Source organism: Salvia hispanica, chromosome 4 (assembly GCF_029641045.1).
Source record: "Salvia hispanica isolate PSC_SH4W2 chromosome 4, Shi_PSC_v1, whole genome shotgun sequence".
Classification (NCBI taxonomy): Eukaryota; Viridiplantae; Streptophyta; class Magnoliopsida; order Lamiales; family Lamiaceae; genus Salvia; species Salvia hispanica.
This window is the reverse complement of record NC_142695.1, coordinates 46,400,509-46,423,388: the sequence shown is the minus strand read 5'-3', so window position 1 is coordinate 46,423,388 and position 22,880 is coordinate 46,400,509. Positions and strand designations below refer to the sequence as shown.

The 22,880-nt window shown below is 36.7% G+C and overlaps 3 protein-coding genes and 1 pseudogene across 5 annotated transcripts; 2 read left to right on the top strand and 2 right to left on the bottom strand.

Annotated features, from left to right (window-relative positions):
• The first annotated feature begins 330 nt into the window (after positions 1 to 330).
• LOC125193982 (chitin elicitor receptor kinase 1-like) lies at positions 331 to 3,902 on the top strand. The gene is made up of 9 exons (XM_089057530.1): positions 331 to 983; positions 1,978 to 2,010; positions 2,164 to 2,313; positions 2,381 to 2,574; positions 2,654 to 2,743; positions 2,834 to 2,927; positions 3,016 to 3,167; positions 3,255 to 3,346; positions 3,434 to 3,902. Exons 1-9 carry the CDS (start codon positions 347 to 349, stop codon positions 3,834 to 3,836), a joined length of 1,845 nt encoding a protein of 614 aa, XP_088913656.1. The 5' UTR covers positions 331 to 346; the 3' UTR covers positions 3,837 to 3,902.
• A 138-nt stretch (positions 3,903 to 4,040) lies between these two features.
• On the bottom strand, positions 4,041 to 7,139 carry LOC125193985 (inositol monophosphatase 3-like). 3 transcript variants are annotated; one of them, XM_089057528.1, is made up of 12 exons: positions 6,985 to 7,139; positions 6,852 to 6,907; positions 6,725 to 6,742; positions 6,268 to 6,348; positions 6,063 to 6,166; positions 5,884 to 5,968; positions 5,444 to 5,498; positions 5,316 to 5,359; positions 5,070 to 5,138; positions 4,876 to 4,976; positions 4,753 to 4,809; positions 4,041 to 4,356 (listed from the first exon to the last, which is right to left on the bottom strand). In XM_089057528.1, exons 1-12 carry the CDS (start codon positions 6,995 to 6,997, stop codon positions 4,260 to 4,262), a joined length of 780 nt encoding a protein of 259 aa, XP_088913654.1. In that variant the 5' UTR covers positions 6,998 to 7,139; the 3' UTR covers positions 4,041 to 4,259. The 3 variants fall into 3 exon arrangements, with proteins under 3 accessions (XP_088913654.1, XP_047947922.1, XP_088913655.1); XM_048091965.2 differs by having other exon boundaries at positions 6,725 to 6,775; positions 6,985 to 7,138; XM_089057529.1 differs by lacking the exon at positions 6,725 to 6,742.
• A 3,946-nt stretch (positions 7,140 to 11,085) lies between these two features.
• LOC125194126 (F-box protein CPR1-like) lies at positions 11,086 to 14,873 on the top strand. The gene is made up of 3 exons (XM_048092175.2): positions 11,086 to 12,800; positions 13,140 to 13,229; positions 14,334 to 14,873. Exons 1-2 carry the CDS (start codon positions 11,674 to 11,676, stop codon positions 13,177 to 13,179), a joined length of 1,167 nt encoding a protein of 388 aa, XP_047948132.1. The 5' UTR covers positions 11,086 to 11,673; the 3' UTR covers positions 13,180 to 13,229; positions 14,334 to 14,873.
• A 6,188-nt stretch (positions 14,874 to 21,061) lies between these two features.
• Positions 21,062 to 22,183, bottom strand: LOC125197079 (acyl-CoA--sterol O-acyltransferase 1 pseudogene; annotated as a pseudogene).
• Positions 22,184 to 22,880: the final 697 nt, after the last annotated feature.

The window sequence follows — 22,880 nt, the reverse complement described above, 5'->3', positions numbered from 1 at the left end:
GTCCGGCAACAATATAAAATCCCATAATTACACTCAAAACAGACAATACACTACCAATTTGGAATTCTAGTTTATGCCTGTTTACTAATAAACCATTATTCAACTAATGAAAACGACAAACCAAACAAATAAAAACATCATATATCCACGTCCCTTTAGAGATAGTAGACATTGATAATGTCTACACATGGCACATATACTATATAAACTATCCCTAATAAACAAATTACAACTCATAAATTTTTTTAATGAAATGACAATACAGCATTTTTGCCTCAACAACATGGAATCTTCTCATCATCATTCATAATTCATTTTGTTCCTCCTCTTCCAACCTCTCCAAAACATGAACATATTTCCCAAAAAAGAAACCAAACTTATCCCAATAGCAATCTTCCTCTCTACCCTTCTCCTCACATGCTTGGACGCCGAAGCCAAATGTAAGAAGGGATGCGATCTCGCCATCGCGTCCTACTACGTCTGGCAAGGTTCGAATCTCACCTACATTGCCAATATCTTCAACCAAAAATTCCCAGACATTCTCCGGTACAACCCGCATGTACCGAGCCCTGATAGCATCCGGACCGGGACCCGCATCAACGTGCCCTTCACGTGCGAATGCCTCAACGGGGATTTCTTAGGGCACACGTTTGCTTACATCACTCAAAAGGATGACACTTATAGTAGGGTCGCGAAGTTCGCCTTTGCGAACCTTACAACCGACTATTGGATCCAGCGGGTCAATGTGTATGATCCGACCCAAGTGCCCGACTCGGTCCCCATCAATGTGACGGTCAACTGCTCTTGTGGGGACCCCAAGGTGAGTAGGGCGTACGGGTTGTTTGCCACGTACCCCCTCCTCCCTGGGGAGACCCTGGTGTCATTGGCCGCAGATACTGGGGTCCCACCCGAGTTGCTAAAAGAGTTCAACCCGGTTTCGAATTTCGAGGCCGGGTCAGGGACCGTTTTCTTGCCCGCTAAAGGTTAGTGAGGTTTAATTCTTGCCTTATTTGTAATTTTGTGGTTATTGTTTTCGTAAATGGCATTATAAATGTAAGTGCTTGGCGAATTTTTAGTACATCAAGTTTATTTCAGAAGATGTTGGTAATAATTACTAATATAACTCTTACTTTTGGATTATCATTTCATATGTTATGTATACACTAACTAGCCTAACGTCTTATTACTTATATTAGTAGTTAGAATTTTTAAGCAATTTATGGTGAGTATGAAATATGGGCGGATGATAAGGAACTAAATGTAGTATGATCACGTTACTTTCAGTTTGTATTTGATTTTTCATTGATAAATTGTTGATCAAATTGAAAATTAAAATCAAGAGGGCTATGTATATTTGGTTTATATTAATTCTAACTTAACTGTGTTTTATCGTAGCTTTAGCTATCAGTATAAAGTTGGTTTTATCGATACCTTAATTTATTTTGAAATCCAGAGCACCTATTCGTGAAAGATAAATTTAATGTGTGTACTTTGTTAATCCAATTTTGTTTAATTTGTGTTGTTGGAGCATCCAGCGAATGTAAGCAAGAATATATTATGATAAATTTGTAGTCTTGTGACTAGTGAGGGATGAGCAGTTCATAATAGTATATTACAATCTTGGTCGCATCAAGACAAATAATTTTAAAAAATGCACCAAATATACATCAGACCCGGTCACACTCCTCAACTCATGATTTAAATAAAGGTTTCCACCATTATTTCTAATTTTTGTTTTAATTGAAGAATAATGACAAGAGGTTGCACATGTAATTAATGAATAGCAAAGTATATAGGTTCCCTTTTGTTGACGACCCCAAATCCAAGATTAAACATGTTCAACAAATTAATGTCAATATATCCAATTATCCTTGTTATAATTGAGCTAGAGACCATAATCATATCCACGTATCCAACTATTTGTGAAGTTAGCTTTATGAGGATGTGGATCTGATAAAGTGCATTAATTTATTGCAGATGAAAATGGAACGTATCCCCCATTCAAGTCAAGGTACAGGATATGGATGCTAGTATATCTTATTTTTTCAGTTTCAGCTTCACTATTATTTATGCTAATCCCCCTTGTGGTTTTGTTGGTGCAGTTCAAACGGTTGGTCTTCTTATTCCAAACTCCAAACCTTATCATTATTCTAACCGGCTAGCGTGCAGGCATCTCCAGTGGAGCCATTGCCGGCATATCCATTGCAGCAGCACTCGGAGCAGCCTCTTTGGCACTGTGTTTCTTTTTTGTCTTCTACGCAAGGCGAAAGCCCACCAAAGAATCATTGATTCTCCACACTCAGACCATCAATGGTACAGTAAAAACCTTTGCATTTCAATTTTTTTTCTGAATGCATATTGAATATTTGACCAATTTTAGGTGTTGGGGCGGACCCGGAATCTGGTAGAGTTGCTGCTGATAGTATGTCTCCGAAGCTGAAGGGAATCACGGTCGATAAGTCAGTGGAGTTCACGTATGAAGAGCTAGCTTTGGCCACAGATGATTTCAGTTTGTCTAATAAAATTGGACAAGGTGGATTTGGAGCTGTTTATTATGCAGAGCTAAGAGGCGAGGTACGTATAATCATTTTCGAAACATGTCATGACTAGTTTTTCGCATGTAATGTAACTTAGTGTGAACTGATAAATGCAGAAAGCCGCGATCAAGAAGATGGACATGCAAGCATCCAAGGAATTCCTAGCCGAACTCAAAGTCTTAACCCATGTTCATCACGTAAACTTGGTAATTTATAAACATTAACACAACTCTCTCTTGTTAATGTTACAGATTCGCAACAATACTGAAAAGATACTAGTCATTTTGCGAATGCAGGTGCGTTTGATAGGCTACTGTGTCGAAGGGTCTCTGTTTCTAGTTTACGAGTACATTGACAACGGTAACCTAAGTCAGCATTTACGCGGCAAAGGTATTATATGCTGCAGTTTGCAAACATCATACTATAGTAGTATCATTTAGGTGTTGGCATGCTCTTACATATGTTTGATTATATGTAGTTAAGGAGGCATTGGGTTGGTCGACGAGGGTGCAAATTGCCCTAGATTCAGCAAGAGGGCTTGAATACATTCATGAACACACAGTTCCGGTCTACATTCATCGTGATATCAAATGTGCTAACATCCTCATTGACACCCACTTTCGTGCCAAGGTCGGAAAGAAAACAAATAGAAGTACTACATTAATATAGAATCAGGGCTCTCTTAAATATCTAAGATGTGTTGCTTATTACTATTAGGTTGCTGATTTTGGTCTGACCAAACTGACTGAGGTGGGGAGTGCTTCTCTGCAAACGCGTCTTGTTGGAACTTTCGGCTACATGCCACCAGAGTAATCTGCCAACCTCTCCATTCTCCTCGTTTGAATAATTTTGTATATAGAGTTTATTTCTTGTGTATTAATCCACATGGCGTGCAGGTACGCGCAATATGGAGATGTTTCTCCCAAGGTAGATGTGTATGCCTTTGGGGTAGTTCTTTTCGAGCTAATATCTGCAAAGGAAGCAATTGTGAGGACAAATGAAGTGGTTGCTGAATCAAGAGGCCTTGTTGCTCTGTTTGAAGAGGCCTTCAACGATCCCGATCAAACACAAGCACTGCAAAAGTTAGTTGATCCAAGACTCGGAGATGACTATTCTATGGACTCCGTCTCCAAGGTAGCACATCTTGCTAAGGCTTGCACACATGAGAATCCGCAGCTACGGCCAAGCATGAGATCTATTGTGGTGGCACTGATGACATTATCTTCGTCCACTGAGGATTGGGACATTGGCTCCTTCTATGAGAATCAAGGCTTAGTTCATCTCATGTCCGGCCGATAATGCAACTATTAATTCTCTACTTATACTCTATTGATTGATTGCTATATAATGGAGTAGTATATTTTATATTCTTCTCTATGTTTCATCAAAAGGGATTGAGTTCATATCTCAATCCCTTTTAAACAAGTTTGTGTGAGGTGTGCGTGAGAATGATAGGTACTAATATTTTAAGGGAGAAAGGTATAGCACGAACCAAACAGCGGATAACCCAATTCATGATAATAAACCATCAAACCAAACATGAGGTCGAGAAACACTATCCATAAGATAGGCAATTCACAATCAGGATCCCTATCTTTTATTGTCAATTCACGTCTAAGAAACCAAACACGCCCTATAGTCAACAAAGGACACATTGCAAATGTTGTAGAGAAACATAACTAACTTGTCAAATATATCAGTGTTTGCTCTCAAAGGGTTCCTTCATTCCGACAGCTGCAGTGCCCCGACAAATGCGTCCTTCAGAAGAGGATTCGAAGCTGCTACTCGTTGAGCTGTGATGTCGAAATCCTTACCCGAACTGGAAAGAATATATGTATATGAGTTCAAGATGCATAAAACGATTATACTCCATAAAGTTCGCATTGCCCTAACCTAGCTAAAAATCCAATAAACTTTCTTCTTTTTTACAATTGCAACATTAAATTTAAAGACTAACCATTCTACTGCTCAACTTAAGTTGATGTTGCATTTATGTATGTAAGGGTGATAGAAGTGTCGATACCAAGTAGCCTTCTTTACCGCTGCATATTCCATGATTTTCACTTTATTTTCTTGTTTTTTAAGAGGTAGAAACTACATTGATATGTGCTTGTTATATGGTCCTGCTTTGTTTCAATAGTTCTTTCTATATGGACCTTTCCCTCACATAACAATATTAGCTATTTCTCAAGGAAGTGGATGAGTTGTTACATACGGATCAAAGACAAGTCCTCCAGCCTCGCTTACGATAACAGCACCAGCAGCCACATCCCTGGAGAGATGAACCGATTCAGTAATTTATTTGACAATATCGCAACAAAAAACCTTAAAATCTTACCAGGGGCCTCCAAACCCAACTAAGTAGAATAGATCAAGCCTCCCACACGCAATCCCACAAAGATCTAAAGCACAAGAGCCACTCATCCGAAGTGACCGAACCTGACCAAGTGGCAATGCATACTATCATCTATAACCACCCACATGTAAATGCAAGAAATGGTTAAATCATTGAAATGAATGCAAATGAGCCACCTTGAAGAGTAAGCTATTGATCTGATTAGTAGAGGCATCCACGACGGATTTCTCATGTGATGCGATGACCTGTTATTTCGGTTTAGGCAAAAGATGGATTACCTCACTGCAGATAAAAGGATACAACACATATTTTCTAACAATTGAAACTTCAAGATTACAGATTAGGTGAATATGTCCTTGATGTAGGTTCATATTTCACTAAATAATCAAATACATATTCCTCTCCATCAATTAGCATATTACCTCTGCAGCAAGAAGGGATTTCACAAGCTCGTCTTGAGATGATACTGCACATCACAAATTTTGCAGCAGGGATCAGGCAAGCCATAGCATGAACAGGCAATAACACATATAAATGAAGAAGCACTCACCTCTAATGGGTTTCCCATTGAGAAAAGCACCTTTGCCGCGAACTGCTGTAAAAAGCTATGTTTGAAACCAAGATTTATTATCTACTTCTCAAACACAAAAATTCTGCTTAAAATTGGACATCAAACTTTCAATTTGTTATGAAGCACACACTGAAATTACAGCAGAAAACCAAAAATTACATAAATTCTCCATTGGCTAATCATACGTACATTCATGATCATCAATTAGTTAATTATGTAAAGATAGACAAGAATATAAAATCATTTGATCAAAACAAAGGAGCTTGTGTATAGGTTAAGTTTGTTGAGCTATATTTCCTTAAATTTGCAGGGAACTCACAAATCAATTAAGTGGATTTCATATTGGACATGAGAAAGCAAAGGTATCAGAAAATAAAACACGTTGAATAATACTTGAAAGTAGTAGATCCCCATCCTACCTCATCCATAATTGGATTATAGACAACACCAACTGTTGCAATCTTTCCAATTGTCAATCCAATAGATACACACACAAATGGATACCTGCAACACATTCGATTTGGAGCTTATGAGCTTGGTATTTGTAATAAAACTTTATTAAAATTACTACAGAGGAACAAGAAAGTAACATACTAACCCATGAACAAAATTAAAAGTTCCATCAATGGGATCAACAATCCAAGTTGGTTCATTAGTCAATTCCATATTGCCACCAGCAGCAACAGTTTCTTCGCCAATGAACTAAGTTTAACAAAGATCAATATCAGACATAAGACACTGCATGGAGAGGCGTCCAACAAGAGAAATGCCACTGCAAGTAGGAAAATGCATAAAGATCCAACCATATGGTCAGGGTATTGTTTTTTGAGAAAAGTGGATATGAGCTCTTCACATTTCTTATCCGTCTCTGTCACCAAATCCACCTGCGTAGAAGCAACAGTGGAGAGTATCTATCAGCTAAGAATTCATCTGAAGCAAAATAGAACCTCAAGATTATTGGCATTTTGTTCCTTCTATCCCATTACTAGCATTTTTGGCCAATATACAGTTTATTGCACTGACACACAAGAAGTATCATAGGACAGAAGCATTGCCATGGTAGTCTGAGTGGAGAAGTACAGAAGCAATAAATCAGGGCGGCGAGTAATTAAGTTACCAATATCTATCCCCATCCCCGATTTAAAAAGTCTGAAAAATTGTAGAGAAATTTAATATGAGTTGAATGAAACATTCAAGCCATATGCTTTTCCCCACATTCATCACAAGATCAAAACAATTGGAAAGCAAAATTAATTGTACCTCTCCTTTGTTCTCCACCTGTTTCGCCCCATAAAATCCAGATCGAATAATCTTAAAAACAAAAATCAAATTCCATTTAGAGAACAAGTACATTGATGTGGAATATAAGAGCAGTAAAGTTTGGCACCTCGGCAGCTTGCTTAGCAGCTTCCACTGCTGTGGCCAAGAAATCGTCGGCTGAACCTGAAACCGGTAAATTCCATCAACAATAAGCATAAGCATACAAATATGTGAACGAATAAAAGTGGATGGCTTCTTGCCCTTTTGTGTCATTTAGATGTTGCGATTCGGAGAAAAGGAATAGATGGATGCCGGATTTTCAGAGAATGTATCTACATTTTTTAGGATAAAAGAACCTCAACAACAAATGCCTAATACTTTATTTATTTTTTTATTTTTATCAAATTCGTATGAGATGCCCACTTTAATAAATACTCTCCGTATATAGGAGTACAGTGTACTATATAGAAAGTAATCACATTTAGTGTTCGTTTGAGAATGCACGCGTTAATAAAAATTAAACTCACATTTAATGTTCTTTGATTTTCATGTAGAAAAATGAAATGACGTTTGATTTGTCATTTGTGTGTAGAAAATAGAAATGACAGGACTGAAATGTACTGCTGTGTAGTAAGCATCCTTGTACTGTGTTTGGAATTATTGGTAAATACTCCATCCGTCTCAATAAATATGAAACGTTTGCTTTTCGGCACATGATTTTATGTAGTGTTATTTTGTGAGTTAAAGAAAAGAGAATAAAGTAAGAGAGAGAGAAAAAGTAGAGATAAAGTTATTTCTATTTTAAGAAACGTTTCATTTCTAATGGGACAACCCAAAAAGTAAAACGTTTCATTTCTAGTGGGACAGAGGGAGAACATTAAATGCTAGGATGTTTATCAAATTGCTTATTAAATTTAGAGGATTGTAATAGAAAATTTCTAGTAGCAGGAATCTTTCTGTTGATAAGATGTGGTCCATGTTTTATTCGATACGAGTTTTAAGAAATGTAAAGAAAAGTAAAAAAAAAAAAGTTGGTGGAAGTACAACCAATATTTATATATTAGTAATAGTTTTATTAGTGCCGTGAGTTAGTGAAAAGTGATGTCAATTTACCAAAAATAAAAAAAAAGTAAAGCGAACAACATTTCACGGACGGATGGAGTATTTAAAATTCGATTAACCCGTACCAAATTAGTACTCCCTCCATCCTTCACTAAGTAATGTACTCCCTCCGTCTGCAAATAAGAGTTTCGTTTTTTCATTTTGGTCCGTCCATGAATAGGAGCTCCGGTTCATTATTACTATAAATGGTAAAGAGACCTCACATTCCACTAACTCATTCAACTCACGTATCATTTAAAACTAACATATACAGGTGAGACTCGTATTCCACTAACTTTCTTTCACCTACTTTTCTTAACATTTCTTAAAATTTGTGTCGGAAAGAAATGTGACTCCTATTAACGGATGGGGGAGTATTACTTTTTGGCATGAATAAAAATAAGGTTTTGTTAGTTAAGTTGAGAGAATAAAGTAAGATATATGAAAATAGAGACGAAAAAAATACAAGAAAGAATGCTGAAAAAGGAAATGACTCATTTAATTTGGGACGTCTCAGAAAAGGAATATGAATCACTTAGCAAGGGATATAGGGAGTCCTCAATTCAAGTAGAACTGATATTGATACACTCGGATTTTGCACTGTTTTAAGTCCATTATTTGGTTCATTTTTAATGTCAAAGTTGCATTACATGTCCATTATTTGCATATTTTATCTATTTTGGTATTTTGACGTGTTTTTATGAGAAATGTGCATATTTGAGCCTAAAAAGAGAGTTAAAACGCGAAATTGGAAATCTGGAGCTTCAGGTGGCAACCGCCGCAACGCTTCCAGCGACCATCAATCTGTAGCGGTCCGTTTTGGAAAATCCATGCATGAAACGAAGACACGCCCGGCGACCGCCGGGAAAGGTGTGGCGACCGCCGCTCAAGAGTCAGAGAGTTCGGACCACTGTCTGGCGACCGCCGGCCAAGGTGCGGCGGCCCGCCACGAAATAGCTGCGAAGCAGATTTGCCCTAGATTTCTCTCTAAAATTTACCATATTTTGCAGACCTTTTCCTTCTAGGATGAGTGGCAATTTCTCCCATATAAATAGGCCCTCAAGCTTCATCAAAACAATCCTCTTTTTGCAACATATTTTCTAGAGATTAAAAGTTAGAGTGTTTCATTGTGCCAATTGTTTTCCTCTCAATCTATGTCTTTAGACTATTACATCATGTGTAACTAAATTCATATGATTCTAGGGATGTGTTAGTAACGACTTTGATTATACAATTCATTTTCTACTTAATATCCGTTTTTTTTTACTTTGTTTATTCCCTAAGTAATTCTTGATGCTTTATAATTGTGTGACACAATATGCATGATTAATATAACTTGCTACATAATTGTGAGAGGAGGTTGACGAGTTAGATCCACTTAGTAGACACTACAGTTAGCTTCCATTAAAACGGTACTGTTAATTGAGAGTGAGGACTTTTCAAGTGTCTTAGGAGCTTTTAGAAGTTACATATTAGTAATCAACGTTTGCATCGCATGAGCATAAGTTAGGTGACTTGTCCTATCAAAGTATTAACTGTGCTAGTGTATTGTAGTTGGAATTTGTATAACTATAACTGTGAACGCACATCCCTGGAATTCTCTTATCTCTATCCGTGATTTATTTGCAATTAGTTGTTTATTTCTTTCAATTGTTTTCTGTTTTAAAAAATTCTCAAAATCTTTTGGTTCTCCATATAGTAATTGAATTTAAGTAAAGGGTAGCCAGTCTGTGATTGTTTTCCCGGTGATCGATATCTGGTACTGACCTTTAGCTATACTATTCCTACTCTGTATACTTCCAGATATTTATATTGCTAATAAAAAGTGCATCAGATATGCAAGCCGATCGGTTGGCCCAGTAGATTGGATATATTGACCGTTGCTCGCTAAATGAATTTAAATGATGTAGATAGTGAATGAGTAATGAAATAAAAAAGTGAAGAATAGTGAGTACTCCCCCGTCCCATTCAAGATCACCACCTTTTCATTTTTGTTTGTCCCATCAAGATGACCATTTTTCAATTTTGGAAATAACCTCCTCTCCCCTCTCTCCTAATTAAAATATTCAACTACATTTTTCCTTTCTACTTTATTCCACCTAACAACACTTCCTAAAATCTCGTGTCACTCAATAATGTGGTCATCTTGAGTGGGACGGAGGGAGTATGTATTTACATAATTTTGCTTTTTTTTTAAAAAAGTACTCCCTTCGTGTGCATTACTTGTTTCCTTTTTGGTCCGTTTGTCAATACTTGTCGCACTTACATTATACTCTCTCCGTCCCAACTAAATATAGGCAAAACTTTCAAATATGAATATTAAGAAATTATATTGAATAAAATATACTCCCTCCGTCCACGAATAGGAGTCTCGTTTTTCCATTTTAGTCCGTCCGCAAATAGGAGTCTCGGTTCACTTTTACCATAAATGGTAATAGGTCTCACTTTCCACTAACTCGTTCCACTCACATTTCATTTAAAACTAATATATACAAGTGGAATCCCTGTTCCACTAATTTTTTTCTATCCACTTTTATTAATATTTCTTAAAATACGTGCCGCTAAGAAATGAGACTCCTAATGGCGGATGGAGGGAATATAAAACTAAAATAAAATAAAATAATAAATAAATAAAGTAATTAAATATTTTATTTTTTTGATAAAAAAAATAATTCAATTTAATTGAGATATCTAAAAAAATAGTACAATTCAACTTAGTTTAAAAATAAAATAAAGGCAATGACGAGCGCTCTCATGTGATTGGAGCCGCCGTTGAAGTTAGCCCCTCACGGCCTCAGTCAGCTCACCTCCCGCCACCACCAGTTAGGTGCATGCTGTTCCTTCTAAAATCTCCCTAATCTGTAGTTTATCATTTTAATGTGAAGACAGTTAATTTTTTAGAGTTTGAATGACAGCTGAAGATTTTATTTTTATGCTTATATAGATATAGAGAGGTAGAAAGATAGAGAAGAGAGACAGAGAGTAGTACCAAACCTAAATAAAAGAGCGAATGCATAAATATCACTTATTTCAGTCCTTGAATGAAATGAAAAAAAAACAGATGAAAAAAAAGTACAATGTTCAAAAAGACTAGTGTAATATACCTCAAATACTAGTAATTTGAATTACAGAAATGCAAAAACAAAAAGATGAAAAAAAGTAGTATAAATGTTAAAAAATAGTGCTTGAATTACTGAAATGCATAAGAAAAGATGAAAAAAGTAGTAGTCCTATAAATGTTAAAAAATAGTGCTATATTTGTGTAATAAGGATTGGGGACCATGAATATTAAAACTCCATTCTCCAAGCACTCAATATAGTATAACGCGTTATGGATGCCTTAAAATAAATACTGTAAAATAAAATAGTAATCGAATCAATTATGGGATGAGTCTGAGAAAGTGCTTGGCAAGTTCTCTAAAGTAATTAAAAAAAAGTGAAAAAGAAGATAAATTCGTGCAATAAAAAAGATAAAGAAAATGAGACGATAGACAGCTCTCAAATGAGACGCCACATCGCATCAGCTATCGACACCTAGAGATTTACCACCGCCTCTCCGCCGCCGGTTTCCATCTCCGACTAGTCATTTTTTATCACCAACCACCCCACCTGTTTTTTCTTTTTTCTTTTTTCTTTTTCGAATTCTTCAAAATCAAGCCAACTACAATTAAAAAAGAACACACTTATTGAAGAACTCACAATCACGTAGCTCATGTGACTGTTTCACGCCTCACGCTCTCGAAAGTTCCATCAATTTTTATATTATATTTTTATTTAAAGAAGAAAATCAAACCGTATGAAACGGTTCTGACTTGTGAAAGGATAGCTCAAACCTCAGAGTGATAGGAATGCCGAATCTGCCGTTCGAGCTCATCGAGGATATCCTCCGCCGCCTGCCGGTGAAATCGCTCAAGCGGTTCCGCGCCGTCGCCAAAACGTGGTGTTATTTGATTGACAGTGACAATTTCATCAACCTGCATCTCCGCCAATCGCTGATTTCCACCTCTCACCGCAATCTGATAATCGGCGGCCTCGGCGTTTACAGCGTCGATTTGGAGGCGCTCGACAAGGCTCATGTCATCAAGCCGCCGTTCTATTACAAAAGCGTCGATGGGATCTCGAATTCCTGCAACGGAATAGTGCTTGTGATGAGCGATCCGCTTGTTCTGTGGAACACTTTCTCGCGAGAATACATGACTTTGCCCAATTGCTCGACTGAGATGCAAGCTCCGTTTGAATCGTACGGTAAGGTTGCGTATGGATTCGGATACGATTCCGAGAGCGATGATTACAAGGTTGTTAGGGTTGCGGAATTTAGGCATAAGATAACGCATATCTGGATGGCTTCCGAGACGAAGATCTTCAGTCTAAGGTCGAAATCTTGGCGGAGAATTGGGGATTTCCCTTATGCGCTGCCGTTTCTGAGGGGGAATTGGCGCGTGCACCTTAACGGCGTTATGCATACTCTGGTGGAAGATCCGGAGGAGATTGAAGCCACCGCGGTGATAATGGCTTTTAATTTGAGGACAGAGATGCATACTCCGATATTGTTACCGTCAGAGGTCCGGATCCGAGGTGTTGATGTTAGTTTGGATGTGCTTGATGGTTGTCTTTGTGTGGTTTGCACAAGTAGGCACAGGGTTGTGATTTGGGTGATGAAGGAGTATGGAGTGAGAAATTCTTGGATGAAATTGCTCACAATTAGCCCTCCGTTGATAGAACGGAATGACATCGTGAAGCCATTGACTTATTCGAGGGACGGTGCCAAGGTTTTGTTGAATTGCGATGATAAAAGACTTCTTTGGTATGATTTAGCTAACCACACAGCTGAGGAGGTTGTTGTTGAAGGTTTGCCGTTTGTGTTTTATGCTGAAGTTTGCGTTGAGAGCCTTGTTAAGCTTGATAATAGCGTGGCTGAGGTTAAGAAAAAGGTGCAGCGGAAGGAGAAAAGGAAGGGGAAGATCAGAAGTACAAGGTAATGTAATTAGCTAGCTGATTATGTTGGAATCTGTGTATATGTATATATATGTTGGCTGTCTGATTATATAGGAATTAATATTGACTTGCGTTTACTTGTAATGTCAAGTCAACTTTGAATAGTATTCTCGCCTCTCGGCGGGTCACTTGCAACCAATGAATAGCAGTGCCTTTTTTTATTTTTGTTTTTTAATGTAACATCACATGGTTTCTTGTACAATTATTAGTATTCTTCTAAGAAATTTAGATGCAATTTCTTATACAAACAATTTGGCATAAATTCATATCTCTTGCCTTGATTTATTGAAATATTGGCTTACTGCTTTTTATTTCTCAGGGATGACTTCTTGTCCGAGGGGTTCAAGTTGGTACTCTAACATAAGGAACACAAGTAATAGAAGAAGAGCGGTTGCATCCAGCACCCAAGGTTTGTTTTAGTCAACCTACTTCCACATCATGTCGGTTTTCCTGTATTTTGTAGTTGGAGTTTATATAAACAACCTTCTTGGAGTGTTGATATTTGAGGTCGCACCTGAAACTTTTTTTTCATAAATGTATTATAAAGCAATCTTAAGGAAATGAATGTCTAGATGTGATTGTTTATCCTCGGAGTTAAATGGTGCCCGGTCTTTGCTTATCCTTTTCTGCAAGGCGAAGAATGGGATAGAAAATTATTAGACAACATGATTACTCGTAACGTACTATCCATTTAGTAGTGCTGCCTCTATCTGCATTTCACTCACCCAAAACCTTATTACATTTTCTTTGCAATTTTATACATTATCACATGGTTTTTATGGCTTATAAAACTTGGTAATTTTTCTTGCCTTCTGGAAACAATTGTAGCTATTTTTGGTACTCTGTGTTAGTCAAATGCAGTATTAATTAGAGAAGGATCCATTGGTGAAGCAAAACATTGTTAATAGTGTTTATCCTAGGTAAACAATTGCAATAAGCAACCTTGAGTTTGTTACTATATTATATAACTAACAAAGTTATTTCAATATTGATTAGACTGATATACTCTGCATTACCATACATATATGTCTTACTTTTTAAGTATATTGTGTAATAAGTTCTTTGTAACAAGCAATATAAGTTCAGAAACATGTCATGGAGCGCGATTTACTGTTATCTTCATCTACATCAAGATTTCCATCTCAAATTTCTTTGGCATCTGCTTCACTTGTCCATCAGCATTAGTTTTGATATTCTTCCCAGCTTGGTAGTGTGCCTAGTTTTCTAATGGCATGGAGTTCTTTGACTTATCATTTTTTGAAATGCTGAGTTGCATAATTTAATTATATATATACTCATGTCACTCGCATTTGCCGGAGAAAGGTTGGAATATGTGGTTGCATTGTAAAAATTGGCTACTTTTTGCCTTATTACCTATAGCGGCTGTATCAATTGCTTACTGGTCAGACAAATGCATGTGAAGTTGAGAGGATCCATTCGTCTTAGAAAAACCTGAATGACATGATGTTTCCATAGAAAAAACAATAAAGCATTTTGTTTGTGTGAAATTCAGATGTTCTGGTTGCAAGAAGCTGGCAGCTCGGGCGACGAAGAATTAACAGGAAAAAGTTCACTCAATTCTTCTGTCAACCTCTTTGTTCACGGTTCCTCCAAGGCTGCTCTTCTGGTAGAGCTGGTTATATAGCATATCAACAAGAGGTTATGAAATACTATAAATGATCTCTTATACAGAAGGATGTACTGGGACACACACAGGTCACCTTTTGCTGTTGGAACAGTTGGCAAGTGATGCAGCCAATGACATCCCTACTTCTTTGTAGGAGGTTGCAACACAAGCCAAAGAGGCTGAACCGTTTTTTTTATCTGAGTTCTCTTTTGTGAGTGCTCAAAGTTTCAGTCCACACTATACTATAACCCAATGCATATCTGAGTTGTCTAATATTACAAAAACTGATACATGTGCGTGCGACTGCTAACAGACATGTTTGGTACTGTATTGACTTTGATGTGTTGCGTTTGAACTCTCAGTTCACGGTATATATCAGTGGATATTTGTGACGGTATTATGATAAAAACACCACCTTCATTTTCATGGTGAATGTTTTTACTTGTATGTCTAGTTTTGGTTCGATTGATAGTAGGCTGAAGTTATTTTACGTTATAGCATCTTGACATACGCTGGAGCTCAACTTGTAAGGAAAATTGGATCCTCGTGACAAGCATGCGCTCAGCAGTCAGCACAACAAAAGGCAATTACAATAATGACCTCTTATTATACTAACGTTTTAAATGAGGGGTGATTACATTGTTTTTTTCATATAAAATATTTCTGCATTGTTTTACGAGAATGTAATCAAACGTAAACTCTAAATATTGTACATAACTTTAAACTATGATCTGAACCGTTAGAAAATGTCAACAGAATGTCAACATAGTGTCAATGATTAGTGCTTTGTTGATATTATATTGACATTTTCTGTTGCTACTATTTTATCATTTGTTCACATTTTTTAACGGTCCAGATCATAGTTTGGAGTTACTACAACATATAGAGTTTGTATTTTATCACTACACTTGTTTCATGTTAGTATAAAAAGTTTAAAGTTGACTTAAATTATACAGTACTACTGTAAAACCTTTAGGCTGCGTTTGGTAGCTATGTTTCGCCAAGATAAGAGATTAATCTGGGTTTATTTGTGTGTTTGGTAGTTATGTTACCAAACATAGTAGCCCGTGTTTTGTATCCGGCCCGCACAAAGCCCAACTAAAATCATACTCCCTCTGTCCCACTAAAAATGCAACATTTTCCTTTTTTGGTTGTCCCATTAAAAATGAAACGTTTCCTAAAATGGAAACAACTCTATCTCTACTTTTTCATCTCTCTTACTTTACTCTCTCTTCATTACCTCACAAAACAACACTACATAAAATCCTGTGCCGATTCCCAAATATTTCATTTTAAGTGGGACGGAGGGAGTATGTTTTAATCATATTTGTAACTACCCAAAATCCTATGTTACTTATCATGGAAGCCTAGTTAATTTTAGGAAAATACATATTTACCCATAACTTAAAAGTTTTCAAATCCTAATCAAAACATAAACGCCTCAATCTTCACAAAAATTGCGAAAAGAAGTTCTTCCACAATTCTCTCATTCTGCCTCTCTCCATTTCTTCTAGTGACTAAACCCTCCGGCGACTTCATTTCTTCCGGCGAATCCATTTCTGAATCAGGCTCAACAGAGACTGAAATCTCTCCCCCTGCGTCGCCAAGTTCCCCACCACACTTTGTATCCTCCCTCCCTATACTCCTCAGTCTATCATACCTCATCCTTAATCAATGCTTTCGGAAAACTTGATAAAAATATGCACATACAAAAAATTGTCTAAAATAATCAAAGCTTAGTCAATGTTTATGCTTTGATTATTGTCCAAATAAATCAAGATTCTGGATTGGCATGTGTCAATACAAAATTGACAATATTTGGAGTCAATTGCTATCCAAAGATCAGCAAAATTTTCGATGGAGAAGGAAGTGCATATGAAACAGTAGAAGTATTGCAAAACATTTCATAGATGATGAAAACGAGATGACAAATCCAAAGTGCTAAAACAGAGAGAGGCTGCGGCTGTTAATTTTATAGGGATATTAGGGCAACATAAGGATAATTTAGTAATTAAATTAAATTAATGAGGATAATTTTGGCAATTATAATTTTAATCCTTATTTGTCACTTGTTGCACCAAACACCTGAATAAGATAACTCATAATTTTCTTAATCTACCAAACACCCAAATATATTTTTTAACTAATTAAAACTATGATAACTATCATGAATTATATCATGTCTAGTAAAAACATGACATAGCTACCAAACGGCCCCTTAGTGTTTTATTTTTTCAATGCATTATGTCATGCATGTTTAGACGCCGTTAACTTTTTTCCTGTGTGACGTGAAACAATGATAAACCTTTTGTTACCAATACGGAGTATGAGATAATTTTGAAACATTTTATATCTAATGTAGGCAAAAAGCTGATGAAATGTTGTAACGCCCCACTTTTTCGAACCCTAATTTTTGAGTCATAAAATTTTTGCAATTAAATGCTTTTAATACTATGAAGTATGTGGATTAATTGATGAGTGAATTAATTGCATAATTTTCTTTGTGACCTAATTGCGATTTGGAGTTGAGATTGATTTGAATAATCAAATATGTTGAGTATATGACGTGACTGTTGAATAGTCAAAGATGTGGAATATATGACATAACCGTTGAAAGGTCAATGTGTTGAGAATATGAGGTGAAATTAAAAATGGTGGATTTTGTGACGTGATTGTGTGAATATTTTGATGCAGAGCGAAATATATTGTAGTGAATTATTTGATGGAACCGGCAGCGAAAGCGGTGTTGAACTTGATTATCATAATGTTACAATTATTAATCACATCAATAAATCACATAATAATCAGATCTATTTAGCAGATTATTTAGACAAAATCTATTCGCGTAATTATCACATGTATCATGCTCATAACTTGAATTAATCATGCTTTAAGAATATTGAAACCTAAAACATGCTTTTCTACGGAGCAGAAAAATACCTAATTAATTCTCCAAAGAATTGAAGATGGCTAGCTCCTTCTCCACGTGATGCTTTGAATACTAGACCACAAATCTTCTCTCTGGTTCTCGAACTGTATTCCAATATCAGTGTGGGCTGATCTTACTAGAATACTAGGACTTAAATAAAGAAGACAGAAGAAATCCTTTTGGGAATAGGAGTGGAATTCGAAAATCTCCTCAGCTGGAGAGGTAATTTTCGAAAATTTCAAGGTATGAAATTGTGTTATTTATGTCTCCTTTATTCTCCTATTTATATTAAGTTCCTTTTGGGCCCAGACAGGGATCTATGGAGGGTTTTGGCTATGGGCTTATCCAATTTACTTTTTACTAATTAAATTGAACCCATAATTTAATATAAGTATAATTGGAATATTACGAGCAGCCACTACAGAAGTAATATTGAACTCTCTCCATCCAAATCCGAAATTACAAGCAATCCGGGTTTCCGTTTAACTTTCATTTCCCGCGCTTAAGATTAAAATGTCCATTAATTAATTAATGTCTGCTATTGACTTAATTAATTAACTTCTTATTAATTCCAAGAGTGGACTTAGCATGAAACGCTTATTTATTATTCATAGAGTAATCAAACTCCAACTAGCTAGGTTCCGAATAATAAAACCTTGTTTCGCGCTCCTCTTGAGGACATTATCAAACGAGACTCACCTCGCGCACGATTCAATATGATAGCAATCCTAGCACCACTAGATATTGATCACCACTACCCAATATATCAGGATAATTGGGTTACGAAAAACCCGCACCATTTGATAAGTCAAAGTAATGCATAATCAATACCGTATGCTCAATGTTAACCTACATTGGTTAAGAAACAAATATTATCAAGACCTCGCCTTTCAGTAGATAGCCCAAGGACAAGTCTTGCTGTTAGATCCGTTCAGTGCTATACCACACCAATGTCAAATTCCAGTAAGGATTAGAAATATGCGGATTGACATTGCAACCTTTCTCGATGGATAGTCAAATTCCATCTAGGTTGTGAAATTCATCTTTTTCTTTGTTTAGAACTGACCGTGTTACCTTAAAGTGGACGACGCCCACAACCGGTCTACTAAAACAAAGACTTAGACTTTGTTAAGTTAACTTATACATTTAAACATGCATTAACATCCATTAAATGTAAAACATAACAACATTATGACAAAAATAATTTGTTTTATTCATTGGAAAATAGAATAAGAGTTTTACAGTATTCAATCACTCGACTAAATAGGATTTTCATAAATATCCTACACATATTATTGGAAATTTCGACTCCTATTATTATTGGAGAAGAAATCCTATTTTTCTTGGATTTAATTATTTGCTTGGGATAATTATCCAAATTAAATCTAAAGTCCAATTATTCTTTATTTCTTCTTGAGAAATTCGACCCATGCCTTATTCCTAGGGAGATTTCGAAAATCCCCTTATTTAAGGGAAGAAGAAATTGTTTATTATATTATTTGATTTAAGGGAAGAAGAAATTGTTTATTATATTATTTGATCCCTTATTTATTTCATTCCATGATTAAAAATAAATATCCTAGCAAATCTTACCATATCCTATTTAATTTAGGATTTGAATTTAATTCCTTGTGGGAGAATATATGAAAATCGCCTACTCCCTATTTATTGGGAAAATTTATTATTTTTATTCTGCTCCGTAATATTTTATTCTACTCCGTGAAATACCAAATTAAATCATAGGCTAATTAAATAGCCTAGATTTAGAATTCCCTCTATTTCTCCCCATAATTCACGCCACTTTCCTCCCCATCAAATCTTCCCAAATCTTTTATTTATTTATTTTGGGATTTAATTATTTCACTCTATAAATACATGGGAGAAAAATTAAACCTAAATCAAAATCACGCCTCCCTCACTCTCAAAATTCACGCCACTTTCTCTCCCACTCTCTCTCAATTTTTCTTCTATTTTTCTCCAAGAGTTCTTCATCTTTTGAGAAAAATTCAAGTTGAAACCTCAAGAATCATTGAAGAATCAAGATTCTACTTTGTTTTTACCGATCGTTTTTTTTTATCAAGAAGAGGTATTTTGATTTATCTTTTCTCATCTAACCGATTAATCTTGAACCCTTATGCACATAGATCGAGTGAAAAGGGGAAACCAATTGATGAATGAGATGCATGTGTATGTGTGTGAGAATCATGCGTGTGTGTGTGCGTGCCTCGGTGTGTGTGCGTGTGTGTTTGTGTGTGTGCGTGCGATGTGTGGTAAAACACTCATGCGTGACATGTTTTGGTGATAGATCTGGAGTTGTAGTGCGAATAAAGAGTGATATGATAATCATGTCTTGATTTTTGAATGGTGATATTAAAACGAATTAATGGGAAAAGGGAAACGTTGGGAACATGCATGATTTTTGAATCAATGATTGAGACTGATTTGTGATACACATAATTTAAAGGTGATAACTCACGCTCTCAGCGTGATACCAAGGGGAAGAGAATACTTGCGATCTAAGCCGTCGAGGTGGGCTTTTCTTTTAAAATAAGGACATCGTCCTAAATCTGTATTGATGAGAATGAGATCTGTGTTATCATGCTGTGATTTATTTTGTCGTGCCTATCCCTTGTGGCTATGCCACTATTAATTTAATCGAATTCGGATCCTTGTAGAGCCGCAAACTCTACTTGGGTTAGTGTACACCAATGTTAGACCGTGTGCCAGCGTACGGGTTGGCCGGTCTAGTGACCTGGATTGCGGCCGCATTCCTTGTCATGTAGAATGAGGATATGGTAAACGTCGATGTGAAAAATGGTTGCGCGACCGTGATTTTGATAAAGAACATATTTTGGTGCCTCGGACATTTCTAAAGATAAAACCCCGATGGACACTTGAAAGGGGCATGATAACTAATATTTTTGATAAAACTGTTTTCGGCTATGGTCCACTGAGTATGTTTATAGTACTCAGCCCTGCATGTGTTTTCCCTATGTGCAGGTTGAGCGGCGACGAGCGGTTGGCGGTGTTGAGCAAAATAATTGAATAATATGGTCATTTTGAAACTCCGAGTGTAGTTGTGTCTTCATACATGGCTGCACCCTTCTCTTGGATGCTTCCGCTGAAACATGAAACTATTATTGTTTGGTTGAGTTTGAACTATTTTATTTTGTTGGATTGTTGAGACATGATACAGTTTGGATTATCTTAAAAGCTTGTCGTTTTGAATATTAATTGTGATAGCCCTTTTTCATTGAACTTTATTGCTAAGCCATTACTCTTATCGTTTTAGTTGTTCATTAAATACTTTGGTAAAATCTCTTTAAATGATACCCTAGCCTATGATCTTTGTTGCATTTAAATCCGCCTAGGTAACGATCGTCGTATTTATTATACCATAGAAGGGCGGGCTGTTACAATGTAGTATTAAAATCGAACATGAATGAAATTTTTTGTACTTATAATAGCTATCCACAAAGTCAGACTGAGATTGCAAACTTAAAAATACTAGCAGTAAGGAGCAATTAAAATTTCAATATCAGATTTGCGTATAGTACTCCATTATAGATTCACAATCACATGCTGTTTAAAACAAAGATACATAAATTATGTATAAACAAGCCTGCATATCACGTGTAAAGCTAAACAAGAGATAAAATGATGTTTAAATGCGACAGCAAACATATCCTTATAAACAAATTTACATTATTTGTCCCTACAAAAGTTCACAGAAACGGACAAGAAACCTCACTGGGCCCAACTAGCCGAAGATTTTTAACAGACTCTACGAACGCTAGAGACTCCCTGCAGCTCTTAAGATCCGATTTCGCCCTCAAAAACGGCGGAAAAAACAGCCAAAAACTGGTGTAAATCACATATCCCAACGTCAACACCCCCGTAACCATCCTTGGTAGCCTGAATCTCCCCTCACACACTTTCTTAACGACTATCTCCAGAGACAAAGATGCCCCATGCACCACAAAGAAGCCAATCATCTCTCCACTAGGCCTCAATCTCCCAATGCTGTAGACGATGAGCTCATGCATGATCCCCGACACAATAAAAGTAGCCAAAACTGCAGGGACTGCGGCCCATTTCCCGGGCCCAAGCCGGGCCGAGACGGACCTCACGGGGAGGTAAACCGTGGGGTGTAAAATGTTAGGCACCATCAGATTCCATCTCCTCCCCCAGAAGTCTTGAAGCGAGGAAGCAAGGTAAGGCTCGTTGAACTGAGGCTCGAGGTCCACTCGAAGCAAGGCCTTTACAACGGTGGAGGAGAGGGAGAGGATGATCTCTAGCATGAGATATATGTGGAGGGAATAGCATAGCAAGATGAGGTGGGGATGGATGTGTGCTTTGTAGGCGTAGACGCGTATGAGAAGGGCTAGTATTGTTATTCTGATGATGTGGTTGAGGGGTGATTTGTGATTGTGAGGTTTATTGGTATGGGATGGTTGTTGGAGTTTGATGGGAAAGCAGGCTAAGGGGATGAAGAGGGAGAGGGGGAGAGGGGGGTGGGATGAGAGGGGGCCTTGGTTGAAGGTGAAGAGGAGGAGTTTGAAGGTTGAGAGCCATGAGATGAAGAAGGAGGTGATGCCGGAGAAGTGTATGGAGGTGAAGTTGAGAGGGAGGAGGAGAAAGAGGATTATGATTGGGGAGATTGAGATGATTCTTGGAGTTCCGGTGGGGAAGATTTGGGCTACTTTGTGGGTGTAGCATAGGGAGGCAACTATGATGCTCCAAACTAGAATCAAGTTGTTGATTTCGCCTTCCATTACTCTCCCTCTTTCTCTATATCCACTTATTAAGTTATTTATATGAGTTATGATGTGTTGTTACAGCGATTTTTGTGCATCACTAGATATTAGAGTTTTTACCTTCTCCCTATTTCTGTGGGATACTTTATTGCACAATTAAATTTTTCAATCTTTTTGCTAATAACTACGATTGATACGTGTGACTATCTAACTTTTAGTTTGTTTCATTTTAAACGGGATAGGAATGGTGACTTCTCGCTGTGGAGATATACATGTAATCAATGCAGACGAACTCTAAACTTCTTTCCTAGCAATACATTTTCAAATTTCAAACGTAGCTTAATAAGTTCAGCTATCAACTCCCATTCTTGGCAGGAGTAGTAGTATATTTATTATTTAACATTGATTATTTATTGACTTGAATATAGCATAAATTTATTATTGTAGTAGACATAATGATATTATAATGAGTCACATGTTATAATTAAAAAAAATACATAAAGTGAACGATAAACAAAAATTAAGAAACAATTTATATGATGAAATTAGTAGAATAGCGAAGATACGAGAAGAATTTATATGAAATAAAGAAAAGGAAAATAATAGTGAAAAATAAATAAAAATGCAGAACGAATTTATGAAATTATAAAGAGGGAAAAAAAGTGAAGAAAATAAGAAAACAGACTGGTCAAACTCTAGAATAGCGGCCACCGCCTTACTAGCGTCAATTGCTGATCAACAGCGTCG